This window comes from Ptychodera flava, chromosome 22 (assembly GCF_041260155.1).
Source record: "Ptychodera flava strain L36383 chromosome 22, AS_Pfla_20210202, whole genome shotgun sequence".
Taxonomy (NCBI): Eukaryota; Metazoa; Hemichordata; class Enteropneusta; family Ptychoderidae; genus Ptychodera; species Ptychodera flava.
Window position 1 is genome coordinate 12,573,129 of NC_091949.1, and position 24,203 is coordinate 12,597,331.

General features: G+C 38.0%; 1 protein-coding gene across 35 annotated transcripts in view; it reads right to left on the reverse strand.

The window, feature by feature from the left end:
* Window positions 1-3,261: 3,261 nt before the first annotated feature.
* The window catches only part of LOC139122713 (zinc finger MIZ domain-containing protein 1-like), a 244,980-nt gene continuing 224,038 nt past the window's right edge, over window positions 3,262-24,203 (reverse strand). For 9 of the 35 annotated variants that reach the window (XM_070688343.1, XM_070688334.1, XM_070688338.1 and 6 more), the window contains 17 exons: window positions 22,163-22,298; window positions 21,409-21,536; window positions 20,544-20,697; window positions 19,832-19,870; window positions 18,889-19,111; window positions 16,533-16,709; window positions 15,684-15,971; window positions 15,013-15,181; window positions 14,398-14,536; window positions 13,935-14,145; window positions 13,465-13,570; window positions 13,007-13,232; window positions 12,489-12,643; window positions 11,972-12,115; window positions 10,683-11,008; window positions 8,292-8,906; window positions 3,262-7,741 (listed from right to left, as the gene is read on the reverse strand). In XM_070688343.1, coding sequence (XP_070544444.1) covers window positions 7,628-7,741; window positions 8,292-8,906; window positions 10,683-11,008; window positions 11,972-12,115; window positions 12,489-12,643; window positions 13,007-13,232; window positions 13,465-13,570; window positions 13,935-14,145; window positions 14,398-14,536; window positions 15,013-15,181; window positions 15,684-15,971; window positions 16,533-16,709; window positions 18,889-19,111; window positions 19,832-19,870; window positions 20,544-20,697; window positions 21,409-21,536; window positions 22,163-22,298 — 3,350 coding nt within the window. In that variant the 3' untranslated portion in view covers window positions 3,262-7,627. The remainder of the gene's footprint in view (window positions 7,742-8,291; window positions 8,907-10,682; window positions 11,009-11,971; window positions 12,116-12,488; window positions 12,644-13,006; window positions 13,233-13,464; window positions 13,571-13,934; window positions 14,146-14,397; window positions 14,537-15,012; window positions 15,182-15,683; window positions 15,972-16,532; window positions 16,710-18,888; window positions 19,112-19,831; window positions 19,871-20,543; window positions 20,698-21,408; window positions 21,537-22,162; window positions 22,299-24,203) is intronic. The other 26 variants (XM_070688358.1, XM_070688354.1, XM_070688359.1 and 23 more) reach the window with 6 other exon arrangements.

Here is a 24,203-nt window from a genome sequence, read left to right on the forward strand (position 1 = left end):
AGCAAAATAACCAACTTTCAATGTTTAACCACTAATGCTGTACAGTAGAAATTAATCTATAAGTTGATGAAGAAAATAGCGAAGTTGACCTTTGAATATGTAGGTAAATTGATGGTATATATTAAATTTTTACATGTTGTTCACTAGCTTTACCAATCACAGGAATCACAGGAAATTTTTGGGATAATTTTTAACTCATTTGTTTAATTTTGTGGAGGGACCGTGGCCTAGCAGTAAAATAAACCTCTAGAATGATAGATTACTGCAACTGAAAACCATTTTGGTCACATTTCATTATGAAGGTCTCTTATAGAGTTGACAGCAAAAAAATATGAAAGTCATCCTCATTACAATAATTGTGTTTGAGTGAAACAATTGAATGTAATCACTTTTCCAGCCCTCTAACCACCATGGTTCAGCCCAGTACCCATTGTTGTATCTGTGGCGAGTGTGGACCTGTTCACAGAGGACAGGGATGAACATGGTGAAACTGCAAAATACTGCCCTCTGTGATGTATATTGGCAATATGCATAGCTGTGTCCACAGCAACCAATAGTTCTTTTACCGGTTCCATGATACGGTACGTGTGCTAGGGTATACTAAGCATACATTAATCATAGAGTTTTGTTGCCGTAGGGTAAACGCAGGGTATGTTACTCATAGAACCCTATGGCAGGTTTAATATACCTTACATATTTCCATCGCCAAAGGATACAAAATACACAAGCATTTTTTGGTATTGCAAAATTGCATCATTCTTGTATAACACTCCATTGTACAGCACAAAATCAGTATGTTTTGATTGTTCTGAGTGTGAATCCAGTGTTTGATAAAGCAACAGAAATGCATCATGGGATGACTGGGAAGAGGTCCATTCTAAGTTTTTCAGGAGATCATTATTCTCATTGTTTGCCAACGGTAGCCTCGGATTGTGCCTCCAGGACAGATTTGGAGACCTTCACAATTTACAATACTTTTCTAGTTTGCTGAATGTGTACATTCATTTTGAATCTTGTTGGGTAACTGAATTTTTCACAATTATGTCTTTGTGAAAATTGAAATTGAGTTAATATGGGATATGATAGCATGGTTAACTTCCTATTTTGGTAGTTTGTTTCTCGAATCCAACAATTTGGTTGGTGTCCCCAACTTGTACTCTTCATTATGAAAGAAAACGATTTCAAGTTTTATACTAGTGGAAAGTTTGAGCAGAAGTTTAATTCTGAAAGATTATGACCATCTGACAGAAAGCTGACGTACAGCTTGTGTACCAAACATATCCATAAGCACATTGTGTTATTTTCATATGGATTTAGTGAAATTTATTTCATGCACCAATTGTTGTTCAGATAACTTTGTGGCGGCGGTATTGCGGTAGCTGTATGGAGTTGTGTTGGTAAATATATGTCGGCCTCTTCATGCATTTTGCAAAGATATTGAAACCTGATTGCACAAATGCCTGGACAGAATGCTGCATAGCATATTAGTAATGAGCACGCCCTCAACGATAGATAGTAAAATGTAACCTACATGGCAAGTGTTTTTTGCGCACCTCACAGGTGCTAGGTGCAGTGGCAAGCACCAGGTCTTTTGTAAACGACAAAGGCTCAAGTCCATTGAAATAGCGCCCTCTACATTTCCTCATAGGCGGAAAGATTTTCTGGTTCTGAATCCTCACAAAGAACGAAACATTACCCGTCTCACTATTTGTTTTTCTGTAGAATTGAGTTTCTTCAAATGAATAAATGTAGTTTGGGCATCATTTGCTCGACTTAGAAATGAACTTATAGTCATCAAGAATATTATGGCATTACTGTACTTGTAAGATAAGAATTTCTTAGAATAAACCCAGAAAAGAGAGGAAAATAAAGATGTAGACAGACAATACAAATAATGAAGTAAACAAACAAACAAATAAAAAAATCAAAATTGTAAGTAGCTGTGCACATTTCCGATTACTCAGGCAGATATGATTCTGTGTGTGCAATTTTATGATATTGACTTTGTTCTGTTATATCAGAGTATCTGTATCAGGACTGCCAGCATTGAAGTTTTGTAAGCCTGTACAGACTTCGCTAAAATAGGAAACATTTGAATGACATAGCACAAGAATTGACTAATGATGCTGATTCTTTGCAGAAAAGTCCAACATTGTTAGCATACACTGACTGTTGCTATGGTAGCATGGGGATGAAACTCCAGGAAGCCACAACTGCTGTATTTTTGCCATGTGAAGGTCTCCAGAAATTGCTATCCATGGTTATTCAAGTTTGCCAAACTACCATTGAATGGCCTTTTGAAGATGACAAAAATATATCATTAAAAAAAAGTGATTTTTCAAATTAAAATTCGGACTGTCATTCATCCAGGATGAAGGACAAGAATTTATTTTTGTAATACATGTGTCACGACAACATGTACTTGGACAGAACTTGTTCGGTCAGTTTTCAACTCAATGCAATCTTTTTACTTGGCGCTTCAATTAGTGTATGACGCCACGATACTTTCTGGCTATCCCATTACTCTAAACCACTTTTTTTTGAATGATGAACTTGATGCGAAGGAGAATGAGAATGCTGGTAACCATGGCAATGGCACTTCATCCACAAATAAATTGAAAATCTGAAATCAGATGTCAATTACAAAGAAATCCTGTAAAACCAAAACGCCCTATCTGGATGGACAAACTATCTTTCAAACGATCCACTTTGCATTGGGGTTGTTTACAAAAGTATCTGCAAACAATGACCTTGATGACACAGTGAGTTCAAACTTGAGGTCAGATCAGGACATTGCCCTTGTCTTCATCAAAATATGAACACCTGCCACCAGCACTGAATGTTGAGAGGCAACAGTCACTTTACTGTTTTCAGTGGTACATCAACGCTGGCAAATGGGGTTGAAACATTTCATTCTCTTTAAAATACAAGAAGGTAAAATGCACCGGAGTTTGACAGTTTTTTTGAGAAAGTTGGACAAAGGTAGGTATTCCAGTATGTTCAACTTGGCTACAAGAGAACTAAATCTACAACTTCCAGCTTCATTTAATTCCTCATAACACCAGGAGCATTGTGGGTAATTTATGGTCTACCTGTGGTCACTTTCATCAGTTTACATGGTAACTTTTTGTCAGTGTAATTATTTCACCCATTTTATGTCACATGGTGAGTATATTATGAAAAGCACAATGAAATAGAACAAAAATGTCAGATTGTTCATAGCCTTCCGAGTGAAGAAAAATTACACCAAAACACAAGGTGAAACGTGTATCATGTATTTTATTAGATAAATATCGAGTTACAAGTTCATAATGGTGTTTTCTAACTATACATTGCAGGAGAAGTAAGGATGACTATGTCAACAAGATTGCACCAGGTACAATGCATCATGGGTAATGAAATAAAAATATAACTTGGGACATCTAAACGGAAGACATACCATGAACGGGGTAAAAGATCGCACACATACTGATTGTATTGGGATATTTACAGTTCAAAATTAATTAATTCCTTTTGCATGATGGTGTTTGAGAAAAGCTTCTGATTGAGAATCAGGAATTTCATGAATTTGAGTTTTACAAGCTGACGGAGCTAATGAGTCAGGAAATTTTTCAAATCCCTGCTCAAGAATGTGAACATGCAAACATCCACAGCATTGTAAAACAAAATTCTGCATAAAATTTCAGTTGTACATATAATTAAGATATTCAACATGATATAAGTACATTTCACAAACAAACTCTGTTGTCGTGTTCATATCACCTTTTTTCGCCACAGCTGTATGAGTTTTTGCACTTTTCATGAAATCCATTCGAATTAACGTATTGAGAATTACAGGATTCTTTCAACCAGTGACAGCACCCTGAATATCAGCTCAACTTAGCAGGGTTCAACTGCTTGAGGACCATGTAAATATTGACATGTAGACATTGTTTCAAATGAAGTCTTACATTGGACTTATTAATGTAACATTTCTTAAATGAAGCACACATTCACGATCCAAACGAGCATTTTTTTGGCTGCTGTCCCCGGTCAAAAGATTTGAAAGACATAATAGCTTCTTTTACAGAATCTGCTGCACTTTGAGGATGAATCACAGCACTGCAAATTCCTGACTGCCTCAGAATTATAAACTTTGACTGAGACTTGATAATTAGCATATCATGTTTGAAGTGAAAAAAAGAACAGTAATATAGTCTTGGACTTGTTTGATACACTTTCTTCCCACAAAAAGTGTATCCAAAGTGATTTTTTTTAATTTGTGTATTTAATGCTGAGAATTTGTTGACTTGCTTTGAGCTACGGCAAAAAATTGAATACTGTGCCTTAAGGCTTGTTTCCAGGTCACCTTCTGAATATCACATTTGACCTTTGACCCCCTGGTTCAATGGCAGAGACAACGATTGACATGCCTAGTCCATTTAAAATGCACAGTATAAAATCACTGCCATTTTGGTTGTTGTTGTTCTTTAATTCTTTGATGTGTCCAAATTTCAACATGGTGAATGGACGAGGCAGTGGTGAACTGTCAATGTTTCTTGAGTCTGCCACTGAATTTAGACAGATCTAGTGACTCGTGAGGGAAAAAAGCCTGTAGCAGATGCCGCATGGTCAAATCTCGCCAACTGAAAGATCTTTAGAAGACGACAGTCAGGGTTGAAGTAAGAAACACAGCTGAGGTAACAATGTAGTCAGACATACCATCAATTGTTTTATGAACTAATAAATGATGACACCGTCTCAGCCTGCAGAAGTTTCCATTTTCGCAGCAAAAATGAGCGCCTATGCTATGGCTGTGAAAACTATAAAAAAAATTTGTTCTTGGATAACATTTTTGGAATTTGTCATTTCCCTATTACAGATTTGAGGTGTAAAACAGAACTAATTTCCTTTCTAGTTGTTTTATTTCTTGTGAAGATTTTGGGTTGGTCAAAACCAGTTGCAAACTACATGACAAATTTTGTAAAAAAAATGGCTGAAACTGGTTGAAACTAGTTTGACATTGCTGTGGTGCAATGTTGCTGCTAGATAACCTCTGCAAGATTCAAAGACGGTATCATTCTAGTACTAATATACGGTTCACTCTACTCCGATAACTGATTGACTAGCTTAGGTAGACTAGCCAAGTATCAACCTTTCAGTGTATTACTAAGGACCAAGACAACCACCCTGAAATTCACCCTCCCACAGTGACCTGGACACCCCTATATGGTAATAGACTGAGCTTATGAATAATTCATGTTGGGGTGAAAGGTGAACTAAGGTGACGGTAATATTCCATGGAAATGCCATTATAATACCCTGCAGGCCAACTAGCACTTATATGTCCATTTTCAACCACGAAAATGCACACAGACGAGTCGTATATTTTGTAGCAGAAATGTAACATGTTCGATGAATATCCAAATGTATTGAGCTTTCCAGAAAGTCAGCTCAAAAAACGATGGACAAAGCACTTAAAGACTCTGCAGCTGGGTGAGAACAAAGGTTTCCATGGTGATATTGATACTGAAAGGTTACTTGTTGTCATGGTAACTCGTCTACTGGCAAGCAATGTACTTTACGTAAGCAGCTGAGCAGGTTTTCAGGGGTTTGGGAAGTTTCCATTCATTATTTAATTCAACTGCAATCAGACACATAAATTTTGATCTCTGTTGTTGAGAAAGAAAAAAAAATATGTTTTTTGTATTCACATGAACTGAATCAAATTTTTAAATCGATTACGTGGTGCTTTAAAAAGGGTGCAAAACATCTCTCTGTTCATGAATAGTGCAAACAAGTCTGATATACAATCAAAACTACCAGTTTTTTACCCACATTTTTTTGTTGAAGAAAAGTGAAAATATGTACAAAGCATAGATTTTGACCTTACAACTACAAGGATGTTTTTCTACAGTTAAAAATACATTTTTTGTATAATACTACGTTTTACAGTTTGGCCCAAGAAAGGATACTTTTGTTAACTGACTACGAACAGTAATTTACAGTTCATCTGTGTCAAACACTTGCACTTCATGAAAAGACATCTTTGCTTCTCTAAAATCTCTACTTTTGTCATCTCAATATATTGTTGGATAAAAACTGCCTTGGAGACAGACAGTAACAAAAAAAGAAAGATTTTGTGGAGTTTTTAAAAAATAGCCTACTGATGACAGAGAATTGTCTCACCCCAGCTTGACGAGCCGTCCTACCCCATAATACCTTAAAACATTGAAACAGCCATCAGTGGTTCCTGATTGGAGATCATACCAATTTAAATAATAGGGGTGATCAGCTTACAAAAGATGTGTCAAAATTAAAAAGAGCAGAGGAGACAATTCTCAGATACAAGGCAAAAGGTTTAAAAACAAAGGCTGTTTAGAAAAAGAAAAAATCCAGTCTGCAAAATCTCGTTTTGATAAAGAAATTTCCAGAACAATTAAAAAAAATGGCAGGGCATGAATTTTAATTATATAAACCGATATTTGATTCAGATTGTCCGCTACTACGGAAGCATAATCAAGTTTGAAAAGCTCAACATGTTATTTTGTAATTTTTTTTGGTAGAAGCTATCATGAACAAGGTATAAATACTTTATATAGCAATATACAGTTTCAGCACAAACTTTTTTAATATAATGGGTGACCTTTGACCCTAGTGATTTGTCCTCTGACCTTTTCTCATAAATATGTTTCTACATCAGAGAAAAAAATCTCTTTCTTTATTCTGTGTATGAATAAATTCTCTGCTGGAAAGATAGAATTCTGTCTTTCTCTCTGTCAAATCTAGAAATGTTTTTTTTTTTCAATTTCGAAATGAGTTTTTTGTAAGTAATATCATGGCTGTTGCAACAGTCTATGGTTTTTTTCAGTCCACTGCCATAATGTACAAAAAGACAAACAAGTATTCCAGCCTCCATTGGAGGAATGAGTTAACATACAAACAGCTTTTTTCAAGGATTCTGTCTTGCACTTGGCCACTTCATTTGCCCGTGATGCCTATTCCGATTTACACAAGAGGACAGACGAAAAGTTTCCAGTATATGTTGGTTTCTAGCCTCCGTCTTTTCCGAGCATTGTTCAAGTTTTCATCCGGAATTACAAGTCTCTACGGTACGGATTAGCCACTTTCATTTGATATGTGGACATAAACTTCGCTACGGTGCTCTGACATCCAAAACAAAATTGCAGCTTCTCTTTTCCCCTGGGGTGAGTTGCTATGGCGACAAGAATCCGCAGAGCTTGATTTTTTGTCTTTGAGAATTTCTCCCCCTTTTTTTCACTCTCTCAGCGACCACAGCTTGCAGCTGGCTTTTCATCCACATCATGCGTCTCTTTAAAGAGTCAAGCATCATTTGAGTGGCGAAAGGCACAGTACTACATGAGCGTACAGCGACACAGACGGACAGAAAACAGCACAGAGACTAATGCATCTAGGAACATCCATCGTCTCTGATGGCCGTATGCAAAGATCTCATATTCAATGAGTTGGCAAGCATTTTTATGTACAGCTATATTGCATCCTGTTCCTTGCACACAAACATCTCAAGCGGTGCCGCCATGTTTTACGGCAGAAACAAAATCAGCTTCGTCTGGGGTAATATTTTTTGTCTCTCTCCACATGTCCTCTTTTACTCTGTTGAGGCAACTTATGAATCAAACAATGAGAGTAGATCGTCATTGTTGTCGCTGTTATTCGGTAAATCAGGTGGTCCAAGGTATGACAACAGTTCATTTGGATCCACAACATTCTCTGGAAGCAACTGTTAAAATAAAACATATTACAGTAAAGTTACTTACAGCATGACCTGTGTGAATAGAGCTAGTAGCTCCTTGTATCCTTTACAAAAATCTTTCTGTATAATCTACTCACATCACTTTTATAATGTATACGTGGCTGATAAGTATTGTACATGTTGGACCATAATAACTTTTTGATCACACTTTGCTTTGACAAAGTGTTAACTGGGCAAGTGGGCTTGAAATGTAAGCGAGGGTCATTTATAGATGATGACAACTATGAATGAAGTTTGAAGTTGTGCTTTCAGAACACCACTTATCAAAAAAGGAGAGAGGAGTTGAAAAACTTTTCTGGTCAGAGCACCTTAATTTTTCGTTGGCATTGTTGTGACCAGGGTTTAAAACTCTACAGAGATACTGAAGAAAGAAAACGGAATTACTGAAGTTCAAATTTTTACAGGAATGTCTGTAGGAATTTAAATTGATGTCCATATCTACATGCTCTACACTGATTGGACTTCCCGTATTATCTGATGATCATGTGATGAAGATGGCAGATCATGTGATACTTACATCTAAGCCCTCATGTCCTTCACTATTGTCAATGACTATGCCAGGGTCAAATCCAAGGTCATTGGTAGGGTTGTCCACGGGTGTGTTTCCGCTGTTGTTAGCACTGCTCCCAGCATTGCTGCCTGGGTTGCTGTTGGTGCCACCTGGCTGGTTGCTGCCCAGCCCGTGGCTCGCTGGCGGTTGCTGTTGTGACTGCGACTGCTGTGGCTGGGGCGGTTGGTTTGATTGCGGCGTGTGGGGAGTCAACGGAGTGTGCGGCTGCTGATTCTGCTGGCTCTGTTGCTGCTGCTGCTGTTGCTGCTGCTGCTGTTGTTGCTGTGAAGCTTGCGAGCTCGGCTGCGGTGTGTGTGGATTCTGAATACTGCCAGGGTTTTGATGCTGGGCCTGTGGAGTTTGGGGCGTGCGCGGACCGTTGGCTTGCTGTTGTTGCTGCTGCTGTTGTTGTTGCTGCTGCTGTTGTTGTTGCTGCTGTTGTTGTTGTTGCTGTTGGACAGATTGTTGCTGTTGTACTTGATGGACCTGCTGGGGTGTCAGTGGCTGCTGGGGTGATGGAATAGGCATATCCGGAGGATGCCGCAGAGGCTGAGTGCCTGTATTACTCCTTGGACGCCTCATCTGCAAGGAAAAATAGAAATTTTGTATTTTACACAAAAAGAAATCACAGACAATCATGGCATATAAATAAATGACTGGCTGCCATTACGATTGAAATGCTTATCTTTATACCTGTGGTTTGCATCTTTATGTCAATTTCCATAGAAGTAGTTTCAGCATTACCAGGGATATGAACCCTTTCACCGCCATGGTTTAGCCCAAACCCATTGTTATCAATGGTGATTGGGACCTGTTCACAGGGAACTGGGGTGAACAGGTTGAACAGTGCTAGAAAGTCAGAATTCATTGAAGCGGCGAGGGGAAAATTCTCACTTCACACTGTTTTCAACAATAATGCAGGTTTCTGTATTTTCCAGAATTTGTTTCGTAGATTCATGACATTTCACTATGGACAAAGACAATGATAAACCGATCCAAATGTTAGCTACTTGGTCTGGCTCAAAAGAGTCCGAAAATGAATTAAGTCCCACACAACAATTTGAATCAACAAGAACACAATTGACCCTCCCATTTTTCACCCTTTTTCCATTATTTTGATCTGGTCTTTTTTTACCACAGCAAACGTTGGACCTCAACACAGGTAAATGGGGGTGGAAGCATCTCTTCAGTACTAACAGCCTATGAATACCTCCCTTCTTGTAACAGAAATCATACAGATTAAAATATTATTCTAGAGAGTGTATGATAGAGAGGCAATATGCCCTGTCATTCATGAATTTTTTGAGTCAACTGGGGAATTTCATGAAATTTCTCTGTGTCCATGCAGCAAAGTACATGTATTATAAACAAATTTTGCTGGAGTCTATGCTATGTCAACTTTGTGGTTGAGGACACATTATAGACGGACACCTGTTTGTCAATGAGTACAGGGTCCGAAATGGGAGGAGGTCCTGAAATTACAAGACCTGAATGCAGTATTTTCAGTGCATGCAAAAACTGCTGCCAAAATTTGATGCACGAGTAGAGAAAGCATCACAGTACAGTACACTGAGTAGGGTAGTACATATGCACATACAGATGACATTTTGCTGGTATGATGGAAAAGGATAATGACGTCACAGACCTGCAACTTTTTATCACCTGCAGTATTTTAGTAATTTACAATACCATATGTCTTGGAAAATAACAATGTCCACCCTTCAGCATCATATATTGGTATGACCTTATTGTGTTTTAGCATACTTGACCTCTATAGAGGGATATAAGAAAACTGTTTCACACAAGTTTCTTGAAGAATCATTGCCTTTTTGAAATCAACGGAGAAAATTTGGAGCCACAATATTTTTTCCATAGGACATCAATATCAGCTAAAATTGACCTGCATTTTATTGACGGCTATTCAATGAGTTATCTTTAGAAAAAAAAATTGTCAACATTCATGGATCAAGAGGATGAAAATCAAATTTTCTCTACATTTTCACCGAAGAATTGTAATATCTCATGACATGCTTTTTTTCAAAATGTCTGTTTCTGAGGCACATTCTACCATGGTGAATCTGTTGGTTAAATTTAGTTTATGAGAAGAATAAATATTAAATTGATCATAGTGGATGACAGTTCTGGGTCAGCCGGTGTTGGAAGCTGTTAATCTCTGTTGCTGATGATTTGGTTTCAGTTTTTTAATCAACACGCAAGCTACCCGAATTTCATAATCATTATGCATTGAATACTGATGTCCTGTGTGATTAGCATAAAAACAACACATACACTATGATTTTATATGAATATGAGAGTGCATTTTGTTCATGCGTATGGAGGCTTAAAAATTTACTCTACCTGTGGCTGTATGCTTGGGTTTATCTGCTTTTCCACCGACACTAAATCGCTACTTGCGATTCCGTCATCGAAATGCGATAGTGGGGGCCTTCCTGGCATGTTGCTGAAGGAGTTTGGCTGCGGCTGAGGACCGTTGACATAACCGGAAGGCGGCATTGGACCTTGTGGCGGATGGTTCGGGTTGGGACTGTTAAACTGTTCATAACTGCCAGCGTACTGCGGCCCACCTGGGCTGGGACCCCGGGGCACAGACTGCCCTCCGGCGCTTCCCATAGGAACAGACCCTGGACCTAAGTTGGGAAAATTGAAATCATAATTGCCTGGCCCTGTTTATGGGGGAAAAAAAGAATAATATAGAGAAAAAAAAGAGAGAGAGAAAAAAACACAAAAAGACAGAAATGTTACTGGGTGCAAGCCATGAATGCTGATGACGGTGCTGTGGTCTATCACTGAAGATAGTTGTTAGTATTCTTTCCTTTTCATTGTTTGTGCAAAAGGAACTCATGATGATACCACCCCCGTGCGGAAATTGGACTCATCCCAGGCTCAGACAATCTTGGGCTGTACCACTGTACACTGGGGGGTGGTAGGTCATAATGGATGGGGTGTTGAATGTGTGAAAAGTAAAACAGGACAAGACATGCACAAACATTACGATATAATGAAAGCATGCATTTTATGATAATAGAGAATGACAAATGAGAACCTCAAGGCCCTCTATGGATGATACTTTCTGAAATGAAAAGATAATTCTTGGATTTTTTACTGAAATTCTATGCATGCACAAAACCTCGAGAGAAATTTTGTCTGTATTGTATCTGTCTATTGCATTAATGTAGGCATACAGGAAATTATATCTGTACTGAGTGTTTTTTTAGATTCACTGAAACATTGGTGGCTGCCAAATCTTAAAATGCTTACTTATACTGCAATTACCACATTCAAAACCATTTGTGAAACTGTTCAATCGTCAATACTATTCTTTCTGTGATGCAACGATTACAAAATGTAGCCTGTGGTCAACCTGTTCAATGATCATTTTGTTTCATAGGAAAGATGTGCCATAACTTGCCATCGATACTCAAGATAGTGTGTTCAGTCTGTGTTTCAAACATCTTTCTTAGTTTTTGTTTTCCCAGACAAAAAAAGCTCTGTTCACAGGTGCTAACTAATTCAATCCAAAATAAGCCCAAAAATCTGCAATGTTTAACAAGATGTGAAAGTTTTGAACAATTTTTGGTCAGGAGGTCAAAGTTCACAGGAAGTGTAGCATAACCATGTAATAATACCTGGGTTGTACTCTGGTCCTCCCTGTGCATGTAAGGAGAGTGAAAGGTGTCCCATTGGATCAAAGTTGTGTGGGTTTGGCATTGTCATGCCTCCTGGTGACATTGTACTACCCTTGAATCTTTTGGTTGCTTGCTGACAAGGATCTGTTACAAAATTACAAAATACAAAACGTATAAAAGCTTTAGCTTTTGTGCTATGTGAGATCAGAACTGATAAATGCCAGAATTTTTTTTAACTCATCAAGCATGATCAAGAGTTTATGCCATGTACTGACTCACTGGTTTTGTCAATATCACCTGACTCTTGGTTAATTTTAATTGGGTCAATACATGTAACAAAAAATCAGGATGATGCATCATGGGTATTTCAAATTTTGCATATCAAAGGTAATATATATAATGCATAAACTGGAATAATCAAATAATTTGGACTAAGTTTTAAACATCTGTGTATCACTTGGCCTTTTTCAAAAGTTGGGTGATTTTTTCTGAGTTTGTAAATTTAACAAGTTCCTACCACTTTCTTCATCTTTGATCTCCGGTTTGAGCGGTACTGGTTTCCAAGCTGCCGAGGCGTCGATCGTCACTTCTTCAAAATCTGCCGACTGGACTGCCGTCAGGATACCCCACATGAACTGATCAACCTCAAGCCCCTCAAGAAGGGCAGTTTTGCTGAGAGAAGAAAAAACAGAATTGATGTTATGAGAACAGAAGCACACTTTATTTAACATCTTTTCAAATTTTATCTACATCCACTATTATTATGTGTGTGATCTGAAGTGGAAATTTGTCGGTTATTGAATCAGCTGTTAGGCTGATCAGAATCACGAGAAAAACTTCATCTACGCACCATGTTTGCTAAACTCTGGTGGTATTCATACAATGCAGCAATTGACTATTGAGTGACATGATGACCTTATTTTTTCACACGACTACAGAACGATGCAGCGATTGGCTGCATGATGAGTCAAATAATAACCTGAAATTTTGTCACATGACTGAAGAGGTAAATTTTCATTGGATGGAGTAACTTACTTGCACACAGGACACCTCCACGAACCCCTCTCACAGTTCAGTTGTAAGTAGGATTCCAGATCAAAGCACTGGATATGTTTGCAGTCATGGCCCCTCGCTGGCAGTGTAATCCGTCGGAACGTGATGGGATCTTTCAGTGAAACTTTAATTGCTGTTTGCTCCACGCCATCCTCGCCGTTTAGTGTACTGTTGCTTGATGCTGCCACGCTTGTGAAGTTACGCTTGACTGCGAAGAGAATTGTTGATTCCTGTCATTAGTGCTGTGAAACGAATCACTCCGTAACCTGAACCTGCAAAAAGCACTCTCTCACAGAAATATTGCCTCCCCACACTGGACCCTTGAGGGCTCCCTTTCAGTGATCAACAACTCTTCAAATGTTTACAGCTTCAACTGACACGTGCAGTATCTTGACAAATAAGATGTAAAACCTTCCACTGAGAAATATAAATGTACTTACTTTTTGTGATACAATGTTCGGCAGGTAGGAGCCGTTTCCGAAGTAAACCCTGCAGTACTGAACGAACGGTTGGTCGGTGAACCAACTGAAGTACAAAGAGATGTGACTGGAAGGGAAAAAACAAATAAAGAAAACCTTTGAACTTTGAACTATAACTCTTCAAAAGTTTGTATGCAAATTACTGTATTCATAATTACACAGAAACATTTGTCAATAAAATATTAACTTTTTTCAAAGCAACAGCTGCAGGTGGTATCTCACTTTCCTATATGATGGAAGGAACTGACTGACCACTGACCATTTTTTTTGTACTGTAAAGTTGATCTGATTGTCAAAACATCAAGAGAAAATCACAGTACATTATTTAAACCATTTACGACTATTTTTTGCCTCAAATCCACTGTTTTCAATGGAAAGTGTGGATCCAAGTACTTGAAAATGGGGGGGTGAACAGACATTTGATTACTTACACAACAGCATGCAGACACGGTAATTTGAATGGTGTTTCGGCCCGGTTGACAAACTTCCTTTAAGTATAAAGGCTTGTGAGATGTTTTGTTTTCCCCTCTCTCGATACCAAGTGGGTTGGCGTTGACACTGACAGCTACAGATGCTGGCCAGTTTGTGTGCATCTGTCTGTCTTCGTGGTGGTAACATTTAAACTGTAACTCTAAGTCCGACCTGAAAAAAGTGGAGGAAATTTCATTAACTGCACCATCCTCACTTTTAAGAACACATTAAAAAATTCACACACATCCAAAGTTTGGTCTTAAAGAGTGATTGTTTGAAATAAAATATTGTTGACATATTGATCACGATATACTGTTTTCCAAAGTAGCCAAGAAAAATGCAAGAAAGACGCTGATTGGTGGATATGTGCCATCCAATCACAACCTCTGAACCATGATGAGATGAGTGTAGGTTGTTACTTACCTCCACATTAACGTCTGGTGAACTGATTGTCTCAGGTGGAAGACGTGATTACTGACTGCAAGATTGTGCTCTAGACGAAACGGTGTCAAAACAACCCCATCACGGACTGGAAACGTTAATCGCATCTCGTTTTCAATAGCTGGAAGGGAGAATGGAATTAAAGCGTGAAGCTTTTTGTTCACAGTTTACTGTTTTGGCCGTATTGCCTCCACCAAATATTTGAAGAGTAATGGATTTTGAGTGTAAGTGTGAGCTTGGGAACACACATTTCACATTTAGTCTGCAAAAAATGCCTGCAGCATTATCTCCTTGCTGAGAAATAAGTATTTCAGATCAACAATAAAGCCAAGACTATTGTTCTCACAAAACCCGAAGCCATCCCTTCGATTCACACCTGCGTGCAAGTCAGTCCATTAAAAGATAAATTGAGTTCAACAAAAAAGAAATACAAGACCAGGTCATACAAGGTGAACTTGCTGATCTCCAGGTAAACGTTGTGTTAATTTTGCATAGATTTTTGGTTTACGATAGGCCAGCAGTTTTAGGTTGTATGATAGGAGAATAACCTTCTCTTTTCTGTTATGATGGTTCTGTACGTGGTATTTGAATACTTACGTGGCATGACTGGCGGTTTTATATCGGGCGGGAATTTCACATCGGGACCTGGTGGAGGTGGTGATATGTACTGCGGTGACTGCATTGCCTGGGAGGTGGGTCCCATCGGCGGCGTCGGGTTGCCTGATGAAATCGGCATTTGGTAGTTCATGCTGTTTCTTGCACCCTGCTGATGGAGGAAGAGAAAACACTTCAATGTGACGAAGCTGTGGGATGCTTTGATTGCTTGAGAGTGAGTTGTCTTTGAATCTTGCTGTGAGCACTTTGATATGCTTTTTGACCACATGATGGTTTCACTGAGTATAGTAATTTGCATATAATTTTGAATACTGTATACCTCCGGGGAAACGTCCAAACATGATTAATGTTTTGGCAAAACAAAGATGTTCTGGTTGAAGTATGTCGACATTTCTAATGACGGTAATACACCTAACATGCAATTGGACTGTGTACTTCTGCACACTCAGACCAAAAGTCATGCAATTTCAAACATATTTGTAATCATCGAATTTGTAATATCCATTAGTTTTTGTTGGTTTTGTTTATCTGCACTGTCATTCAGATGGACATGAGTCTTCGATCAATCTCAGCAAACACCTATAAAAATTGACAATATTATGCATTGAGAATAAAGGGGACTTGATATACAATCTTCAGTTTCTTTCACATACCTGGTTGAAATTTTGTGGGTAGTTCTGTGGTTGTTGTTGCTGCGGGTACGACGGCCCAATCTGCTGTCCACTGTTATAGTTACCTGGTCCATAGTACTGGCTGGGTTGGTTGCCAAAGTTTCCGGGCGCAGTTCTGGGTCTCTGACCAGGGTAGTTTGGCGAGGGCATGGGTTGTGGGTTTGGGCCATAGCCTGGCTGAGGTGGAGCCTTCTGATATGAGGTTGGCATCGGCTGGTGGTGCATGTGTTGTAGTTGTTGCGGCGGTATGTACGGACGATTTCCGGCATACTGACAAACACAAAAGAACAAAAAAATTACGATGCAGTTAGGACTGCCAAAATTTCAAGTTTCGATAATTATGCATCACTCGTTAGATTGACCACAAAGTTACAATGAAAGCGTGTAAAACTTACATTGACTAATAGGCAATAAAACACACCTCTGCAAATTTTATGTAAGAATGTTATTTTTACAACTTATAACAATATGGCTATCACGCAACTTGAATTGACTACTAAAATTGACTTTTCATTCACGAAATAAATAATCTTTGATAACTACAAACAGAAATTATCATGGGTGACATCACAGTGTAAATATTAAAACAATACTTTATAATAAGATGTCCCAAAATATTCTATTTGCATTCAAAAGTAGAACTTATAATAATATCATATCAGAAGGCATGCATTGAATAATTTATCAAGTATTGCATAAAAGTTCACTGATCAAATGTTGACGAACTAATAACTTTTGTTTCTGAAGTGCTGTCTTTTATTAAACAGTCCAACAGGCAGATATGACAGTTGTACATAAAAAGCCTTGTTGGACCAGACTCGAGACACTTACCTGCTGGGGATAGCCTGGTTGGGAAGGATTGGGTCTTTTCATTGGGTACTGTTGTGGGCATGGTTGTCTCTGGCCCATTTGCTGTGGTCCATAAAACTGATTCTTTGAGAAATTTCCCGGCATGGGACCTTGTTGATTGGGACCGGGATACTGTGCATTGTAGCCGGGTTGCCGCATCTGTAATCAGAAAAAAGAAAATACGTTGAACTCTGAAAAGGCTACGTAACTTTTGGAATTGAATGAAAAGGTACACAAAGCAGCAATTTTTAAAACCACATAAATTTTGCTGGAGAGGCTACAGATATTTCGCCATTAAAAATCACAAACTCCAGCCATTTATGTACATGTAAAATAAACAGATTTCTGTGTAGCTAACCAAATTCCCAGAAGGACACACATAACAGTGTAGGAATATTAAATTTTACTGCAGTGTCGCTTTTTGCCTAAAGCAAATTTGTCATTTATTTGAGCACACAACCAGACAGAAATGAACATGTTAAATTAAAAGACCGTAAGAGTCAGCTTTGCCGTCTACAATATGTTACTGTTACACAAACCTGCCTGAAAGCAAATAAAATTTAAAAATTAACATTCATCAAGTGGTATGGTGTTTATAACATCACACACTTGATAGTATTGGACTTTTATGGGAGTTTAATCCAATATCACAGAGCTGTGACCCCGCGGGGTCAAGGTTGTGACCTCTACCCACAATCCCATGCAGCATTAATCGCTGGCTGCTGAATCAGCCAAGCACAAAAATCTTTTATTGCCTTCCCATTTATGGCGGTGCATCATAAACCAAGTCATGGCCATTCTAGCCTTTTCCGTATTTAATGTCTCCTTTGCTGCTCTGCCGACTTCTTTTGATGTCAGACCATCAGCAACGTAATTTCCTTTCCACATTTCGGCAGTCTCTCTCTCACAAGGGGAATATTTCATTTTTACTAGACTGGGATGACATCCAGATCAAGGAGAACACAACAAGAACTCATGGTCATCCAAAGTAGACATTCACACTATTTTGATATCATTCACTGCGAGATAAGTCGATCATTTTCACAAACAGTTTTGAGTCAACCCTGGTCGATTTTCTTAATTTAAATACTCAGGTTCTTATAACTTTTTTAAATCCTATTTCTCTCAAGTGGTAGTTACTTCTATAGTTGGTCTACGGAGCCTGGTAGAAAGAGGATTAATTTGAACAGTACGAGTAAATTTTACATGAAAATATTCAAATAAACACCTATCTGTATCTGACGAAACTACTAAAATAAATCTACTGATAAAATAATCATGACATGTATATTTACATATTTAATCTTGCAAAAGGCTTCGTAGGAATATTTGAATTTTTCATTTTCACTCTAATATGATCTCACAGTTTGTTCTCCTTTCACAATTATTTTATGCAGACGATAATCTAAAAATGTTGCTCAAATCAGCAATAATAATTCCCAAGGGGCATCGTATGCATGTTAGTTCCAATGGTTCTCATAAAACACGATTGAGTTTTCTCCACTGTTAAGTATTATTGCTTTTTTTCACAATGAAGATCAACTCTTCTCATTACACTCTACCATCTTTCACAGTCATGATGATAGACGAGTATTTTTTTCTACCAGTACCCTGAAATACAAACCCTTGGTTCACTTATCTAATTTCCAGTTTTTTTGATCAAATAGTTTGATAAAATATAAGTCTGACTGGACATGGTGACTGTAAAAATCTGATAAATTACAAAAACTATGATATTTTTCATTAAAAATGGTGATATCTATCAATTTTGCATTGTAGCATTGTTTTACGGCCTTTCTCAAGAAAATCTTTGTTCGGTACAAGAGAAACAAGTTACCCATGATATTTGAAATTCAAAATGGCCGCCATCCCCGTGTTATACTCTATGAAGAAAAAGAAAATTTTCCATTTTCAAAAAAACTTAGGCAATCAAAATTTTTCTTACTCCAGGAGCTTTAAAATGACCCCTAACAAGTGGTTGATCAGAAAAGAATAGCGTTGATCGCGATTTCCGGTTTGTTACTAAATATAGCTGCAAGCACGCGACTTTCGGACAAATAAGCTGAAATTCGGACAAATTTTGTCGTTGTATGCGCGGCAGTTGTTGCAGCTTGTAGTCTCAGTCATAAATTCATACGAATAAGTGTGACGCTAGATAGCCATTCTAACACTTGTAGGTTTTATTTTCGTCGTTTATGTGGAAAATGCGGACAAATGTTTATTTATGCACATTAATGAGAGAGAACAGTGACGTCATTTGTGATCAGAAGAATTGTAGAAGTTCGAGAGTCTGAATATCAGCCTCCGAGGTAAATTCTACCTTCAAACAGATGCTCACCTGGCTACCATAGTCCCCTTGCTGTTGCTGTTGTTGCTGCTGCTGCTGCTGTTGTTCTTGCTGTTGACCCTTCAGCGCAGTGACCGTCGCAGTGGCGGTGGCTGTAGCCGTGGCTGCAGCAGCTGCGACAGCCGCAGCCGCCGCTGCTGCTGCCGGTTCGGGGAACTGGTTGTTGGCAGAGCCGGGTCCCTGGGCAGAATTGTTTGGCCCCTGCATGTAACCACTGAGATCAAAGCAGATAAATTCAGATCAGAGAATTGATCATCCAAAAAAAACAGTTAAATTATCAATAGAATTTGAACAGGCACTGCAGGTAAAACACTTGATGGAGAGATGTTTGTGATGAAATCTGTGAGAAATTATGAATATCATTTAACTTTGGCAAAATAGAATTGTTAGTGTTACAAAACACACTAAATTTGGCATTATTAACATGAAATTACTTATGGCATACAAGTTTCCTTTCTTATAAGATATCATATCCAAACTAACAGCATTCTACTGTCAATAAATCAATCTATTGTATGCATGTGTAGTGAACGTCAAGACAAACTTAACACAACGATCATCTCAGTGCAAAAAGGTCAAAGGATCACATCTGTTTTCAGCTGCGAAGGTAAAAAGCGACGGTCACGTGCAAAGTCTGAACAATGCAATCACTCAACCTTCTTCCCCTATTTCATAATGGAACAGTCCTAAAGGTGAAAGACCAGGGAAGAAACCATTTTCAAAAGAGAAGACATTAGAGGGAAGATGTTACACGAAAAAAAAAAACAAAAACGAACACCAACCAAGACAACAAAAAAATATATGCATTCGTTACCCCAACACACCCCCAACCAGAGCAATGGAATGCTCCACTTTCTGAAAGATTGGAAGATAACACTTTGCTTGAGAGGGGTTGCTGTGAGTAGAAGGCAGCAGACGAGTTGTGAGAGCTCACCTGTCAAAGCCTTCATGCATAAACTGCATCAGATCCGCCCTAATAGAGTGGAAAGCCCAAATAAATTTGATATGGTTATTATCGAGACCAAATTAGCACAGTCATTAGAATTTTCTTTAATTCTAGCAGATGTTACTTTTATATTATCCTCTTCTCAAAATTAATTTGCCGAATGCTGTGTCAATTTGAATGGACAACCGTTCGAAAAATGAAAATCCTGTCACATGTCCCACAATGCATTGCATAACAGTAGCACTGTACATCACAGAATGCTTTCCAGTATTTGCTGACAAGCCGTGAATTTAGGTGATACAGATTTCCGCACACCCACAAAAAAACTCCTCTAGCACCTAAAATTTCGCTCCGTGGCAACACGATACAGTAATTTCAATAGTATCACAACCATTGATATTATGCTAATATGCTTCTCAACACTGAAAACATGTTGTCAGCAGACTTTCTATTTTTAGCTCGTGCTATTTTAATAAAACACACCGACTGTTTCTCTTTCCAGTATCTTTTTACCACCCTACTAGGTAAAATTTTGTCAAACACTCATTTCTTGGATTGGTTAGCATCTAATCATTTTTTTCTAGTTTTTTAAAAAGATGTCCTATTTTTCCTGTGATGATGAAATGTAGAATTTTGATCATTTTCTCAATGCATTGTGGGTAATATGTGACTGGAGCAATGAACATATGATGTGTCTCACCTTGATCCCCTGCCATATGGAACTGGTGGTTCCCTCCGGTTCTGGTAGCCGACCCCTTGCGGATTAAACTGTTTTTGTGAGTTTGTCGCTGCTGCGGTAAATGGATGTGTCTGCTGAGGGAACTGGTTGGACATACTGGTGGTGGTATTTGTGCCTGAAAATAGCGGATCAAAATTAGACAATCCTGGAGTCAGATACAAAAAGAGGGGGAAAAAACAAACAAAAACAAAATCTGGACAATTAATTTCATAACTATTAAAAATTGTAACACAAAAATGATATAATCTGAAAAGCATCACATTTTTCGCATGATCACTTCTCATAGCACTCTGCTTGAAAATGAAAGTTTACAACTTATACTTTGGGGAATAGAATTTTCATATTTTCTTTCACGATCCAAAATCAACGATTTTTTTTTTGAAGAAATATACCACCTCAAATTTGCTGATAATAAAATTCAATATAGCTGTCACTCGAAAAGTTCAACCTATCGGGGAAAATACCGGTAATGTGTATGCAATTTTCAGAAAACCAAGGTCAAACTAAGTCTACACAGGCTCTAGTCAAGAATAGAATTGTAAAATATTGAAAGCAGAAAAATTTGTCCTTGTAGTACGTCCAACATGAAATGATTGCAATGAAGTGAAAAATGTCATAATTTTTTAATAAATCGATGTTCCTTGACAGATGCCTAAGTACTTAGACTATTAAAATTTGTATTATATTACAAAGCACTGGCAATCCATCTACCAATTTAAAATGATTGCAAACTATACACATTTTGTCTTCTTTTGTCTTTTTCCTTGTCAATGCTTACTCTGAAAATGACAGGATGCTTTTGGTCCTGTTTGGGTGCTTTGCTTACCTCCCGGTGTAAGTGAATTGTTGTTCATTGGGTTTGTGTTGTTAGGCTGCACTGATCCCCATACCGTGGTAACCACACTTAATGACTGTGGTTGTTGCTGCTGCTGTTGCCATGCCACTGACGAATCACTATGGAGACACAGAAGCATAAAATTCACTGTACTCTTTTCAAACATAAACCCAATAAATCAATAAACAAATCAATCAATAAAATTTTGCAACTTGACAGTGCAATGGCATCAAGTTCACCTTCTTTCTTGTTGGATCCAATGCATGTAATTTTCAAGAGATGCGACTTTATTAATTTTTGGAGAAATTTGATTCAGTAGGTTAAGGATGCTTTTTTCAACATGACAATTTTATTGCCATTGACTTTGAATGACTACAGGCTCGAGACTCCCTAGGCTCGTGCTGGTATAACTGGACTTCAATGCAATATCTGCTGAATGTTAATTCTTTGCTACCTGCCCAGGGGTTTATCTCAGCTTAATGTCAGAGGTCAAATGTGAGGTCAGGGGTTAATCTCTGCTTAATGTCATGGGTCAACAGTGCAGTGAGGTGAGGGTTCAAAGAGTTAAGTGGTCCACATTTCACTTTCACTCTCTATGTTGTACGATTTTCACTCAAAGTTGTGTATACACATGCTTTGACCTCTATTTGCTTGTTGAAAGGTCCAACTCTAGCACAGAAAACAACAGAATTGTCCAAAAACTTGTCACTGATGGGAGGTACAACTGCAAACATTGGATGCTAACCTTGGTGGAACAGGTGGCAGGGGCTGTTTCATCTGGGCATGCATCGGGCCGCTTTTCCCCGACTCTGGAGTTCGGTTTTTCTGATGCCGTAATAACAATAATCTTCCCAAGTCTTCACACCATAAAGACAGCATAGCTGTTGACAAAACAAAGAGAAAAATTATAGTTCACAATTTCTAATTAGCCAAATATGGAGAAACACACACGAAAGTTTTCTGCAAACAAAAACTCTCTGTGTTTGAAGGGCGAGATGACTGTTCTGATCATATTGGCAGGAATTGAATATCAAATGTGATATAGAAAATGTCACACTTCATGAACTAAATTCATGAACACACAATTCCTAAGAAAATCATTGTAAAAATCAACACGATACATAATGCCATTTATTGTATATCGTCCAAACAAGCAGTTAAATACAATTTTGTTACATTATGTTGGCAGCAAACTCCATCTGTAAACATACACACAAAACAGCTTGCGAAGATTGTTCATATTTTTGGTGCTGTGTGAGGTAAATGTTCAAGCTTCCGATGGCAATAGCCTGTTGAATGTCGCGTCTTCACCATCTGATCTGTACACCTTCTGTACACCATCATGCTTTGACACGACATTTTTTCTTCTAACCAAATGATTTAAAAATGACCATTTGATCTGTCTCTCAAGACCACCGCATTCAATAATGACTACACTACTTCTACTGAAAAACGATATTTTTCAATGAGCATTCACCCCTCTCAGATTAAATGGAATGAGCCTACCAAAGCAACTAAAAAGGATTATTCCACTATTCAATAAACCTAGGGGATAATAATGCAGCTCTATTAACTTTAATCAAAAGCAGGTGGGTATTTTTTTATTGTCACCTGGAAATGTCGCAAGCTTTATTTCAGCCTGTCAGGCTGAGAAATGTTTTCACAATTTTTGAAACCTGATCATAATCTGTAAGTAGTAAATTTCATAGAGAATCAGTTTCACATCTTGCAGTTCCAAAAGGGTGGAAAAAAGACGGCATACCATGATTTTATTATACTTGACTTTTAACAACAGAGACAGATTAAAATTAAAAGTCAGTTTTCAGGGACACACTTAAAGGTAAGGAAGTCTGACATTGGTAACTTATAGGGCTTTAAGAAGAGTGGTAGATCCACTTTGTAGCAGAGATTGTAGTACAGGTAATTACAGAGTCAACGAGAGAGAAATATCGAAACTGGTGAGTTCAACAGGAGGCTAGATTACCATGATGACATGAGATAAGACTTCACCGGTACTCTAACTATCGGTTCTCCTTTCCTGTTCAGAGAACATAATCAATAACCGGGTTGACTTACAATATTAGCAGAGAAAAATAATTTCTTCTTCAGTTTGACTTTAATTTATTCAAGAATCTCTCCCTATGACACTTATATGTGGCTCTTGCAGAAAAAAAACTGCGTAGGTCTGCAAAATCTCTCTTTACATCTTTGAAACAGAGTAAGTGAGGGCTTAGTATCGCTTACACTACTGCATACAGTATGTGTGCACATATTTTTCCTGAAGCCGAAAAATCATGTGTCACGATTTTTATCAGCATTTTTGAAATAGATTCATTTGTTGTGCACGTAGACGTACATGTGAGAACAGAGATTGGAGACGTCGTGTTACTGTCATACTTTTCATGATGGAAAATCTGAACAACGCGTGATGTAATCATGAAACGATCACAAGGGACTTTACATTTATGTGAACGGGATAAAAATTATTTTCCCCTTTTCTTCTCCCAATACTTTCATACTGTCCGGATTATATGTTGTCATGGAAACAATCCATGATGTGGCTTGAAAAATCACAAAATCTGATTTTTTATGAGTACGAGAAAAAAAAAAGATGACCACAGGTTTTGATAACGGTACCTGTAAGTACAAGACTCAGTAGTACTATATTTTTATGGTGGTCTTGTTGATGTGGAAATATTACAAGGATATGCACATAATTTACGGTTGATCTTCAGAACATAATTGAATCTGCAGAACATAAAACGACAGGTACCTCTTTTCAAGAG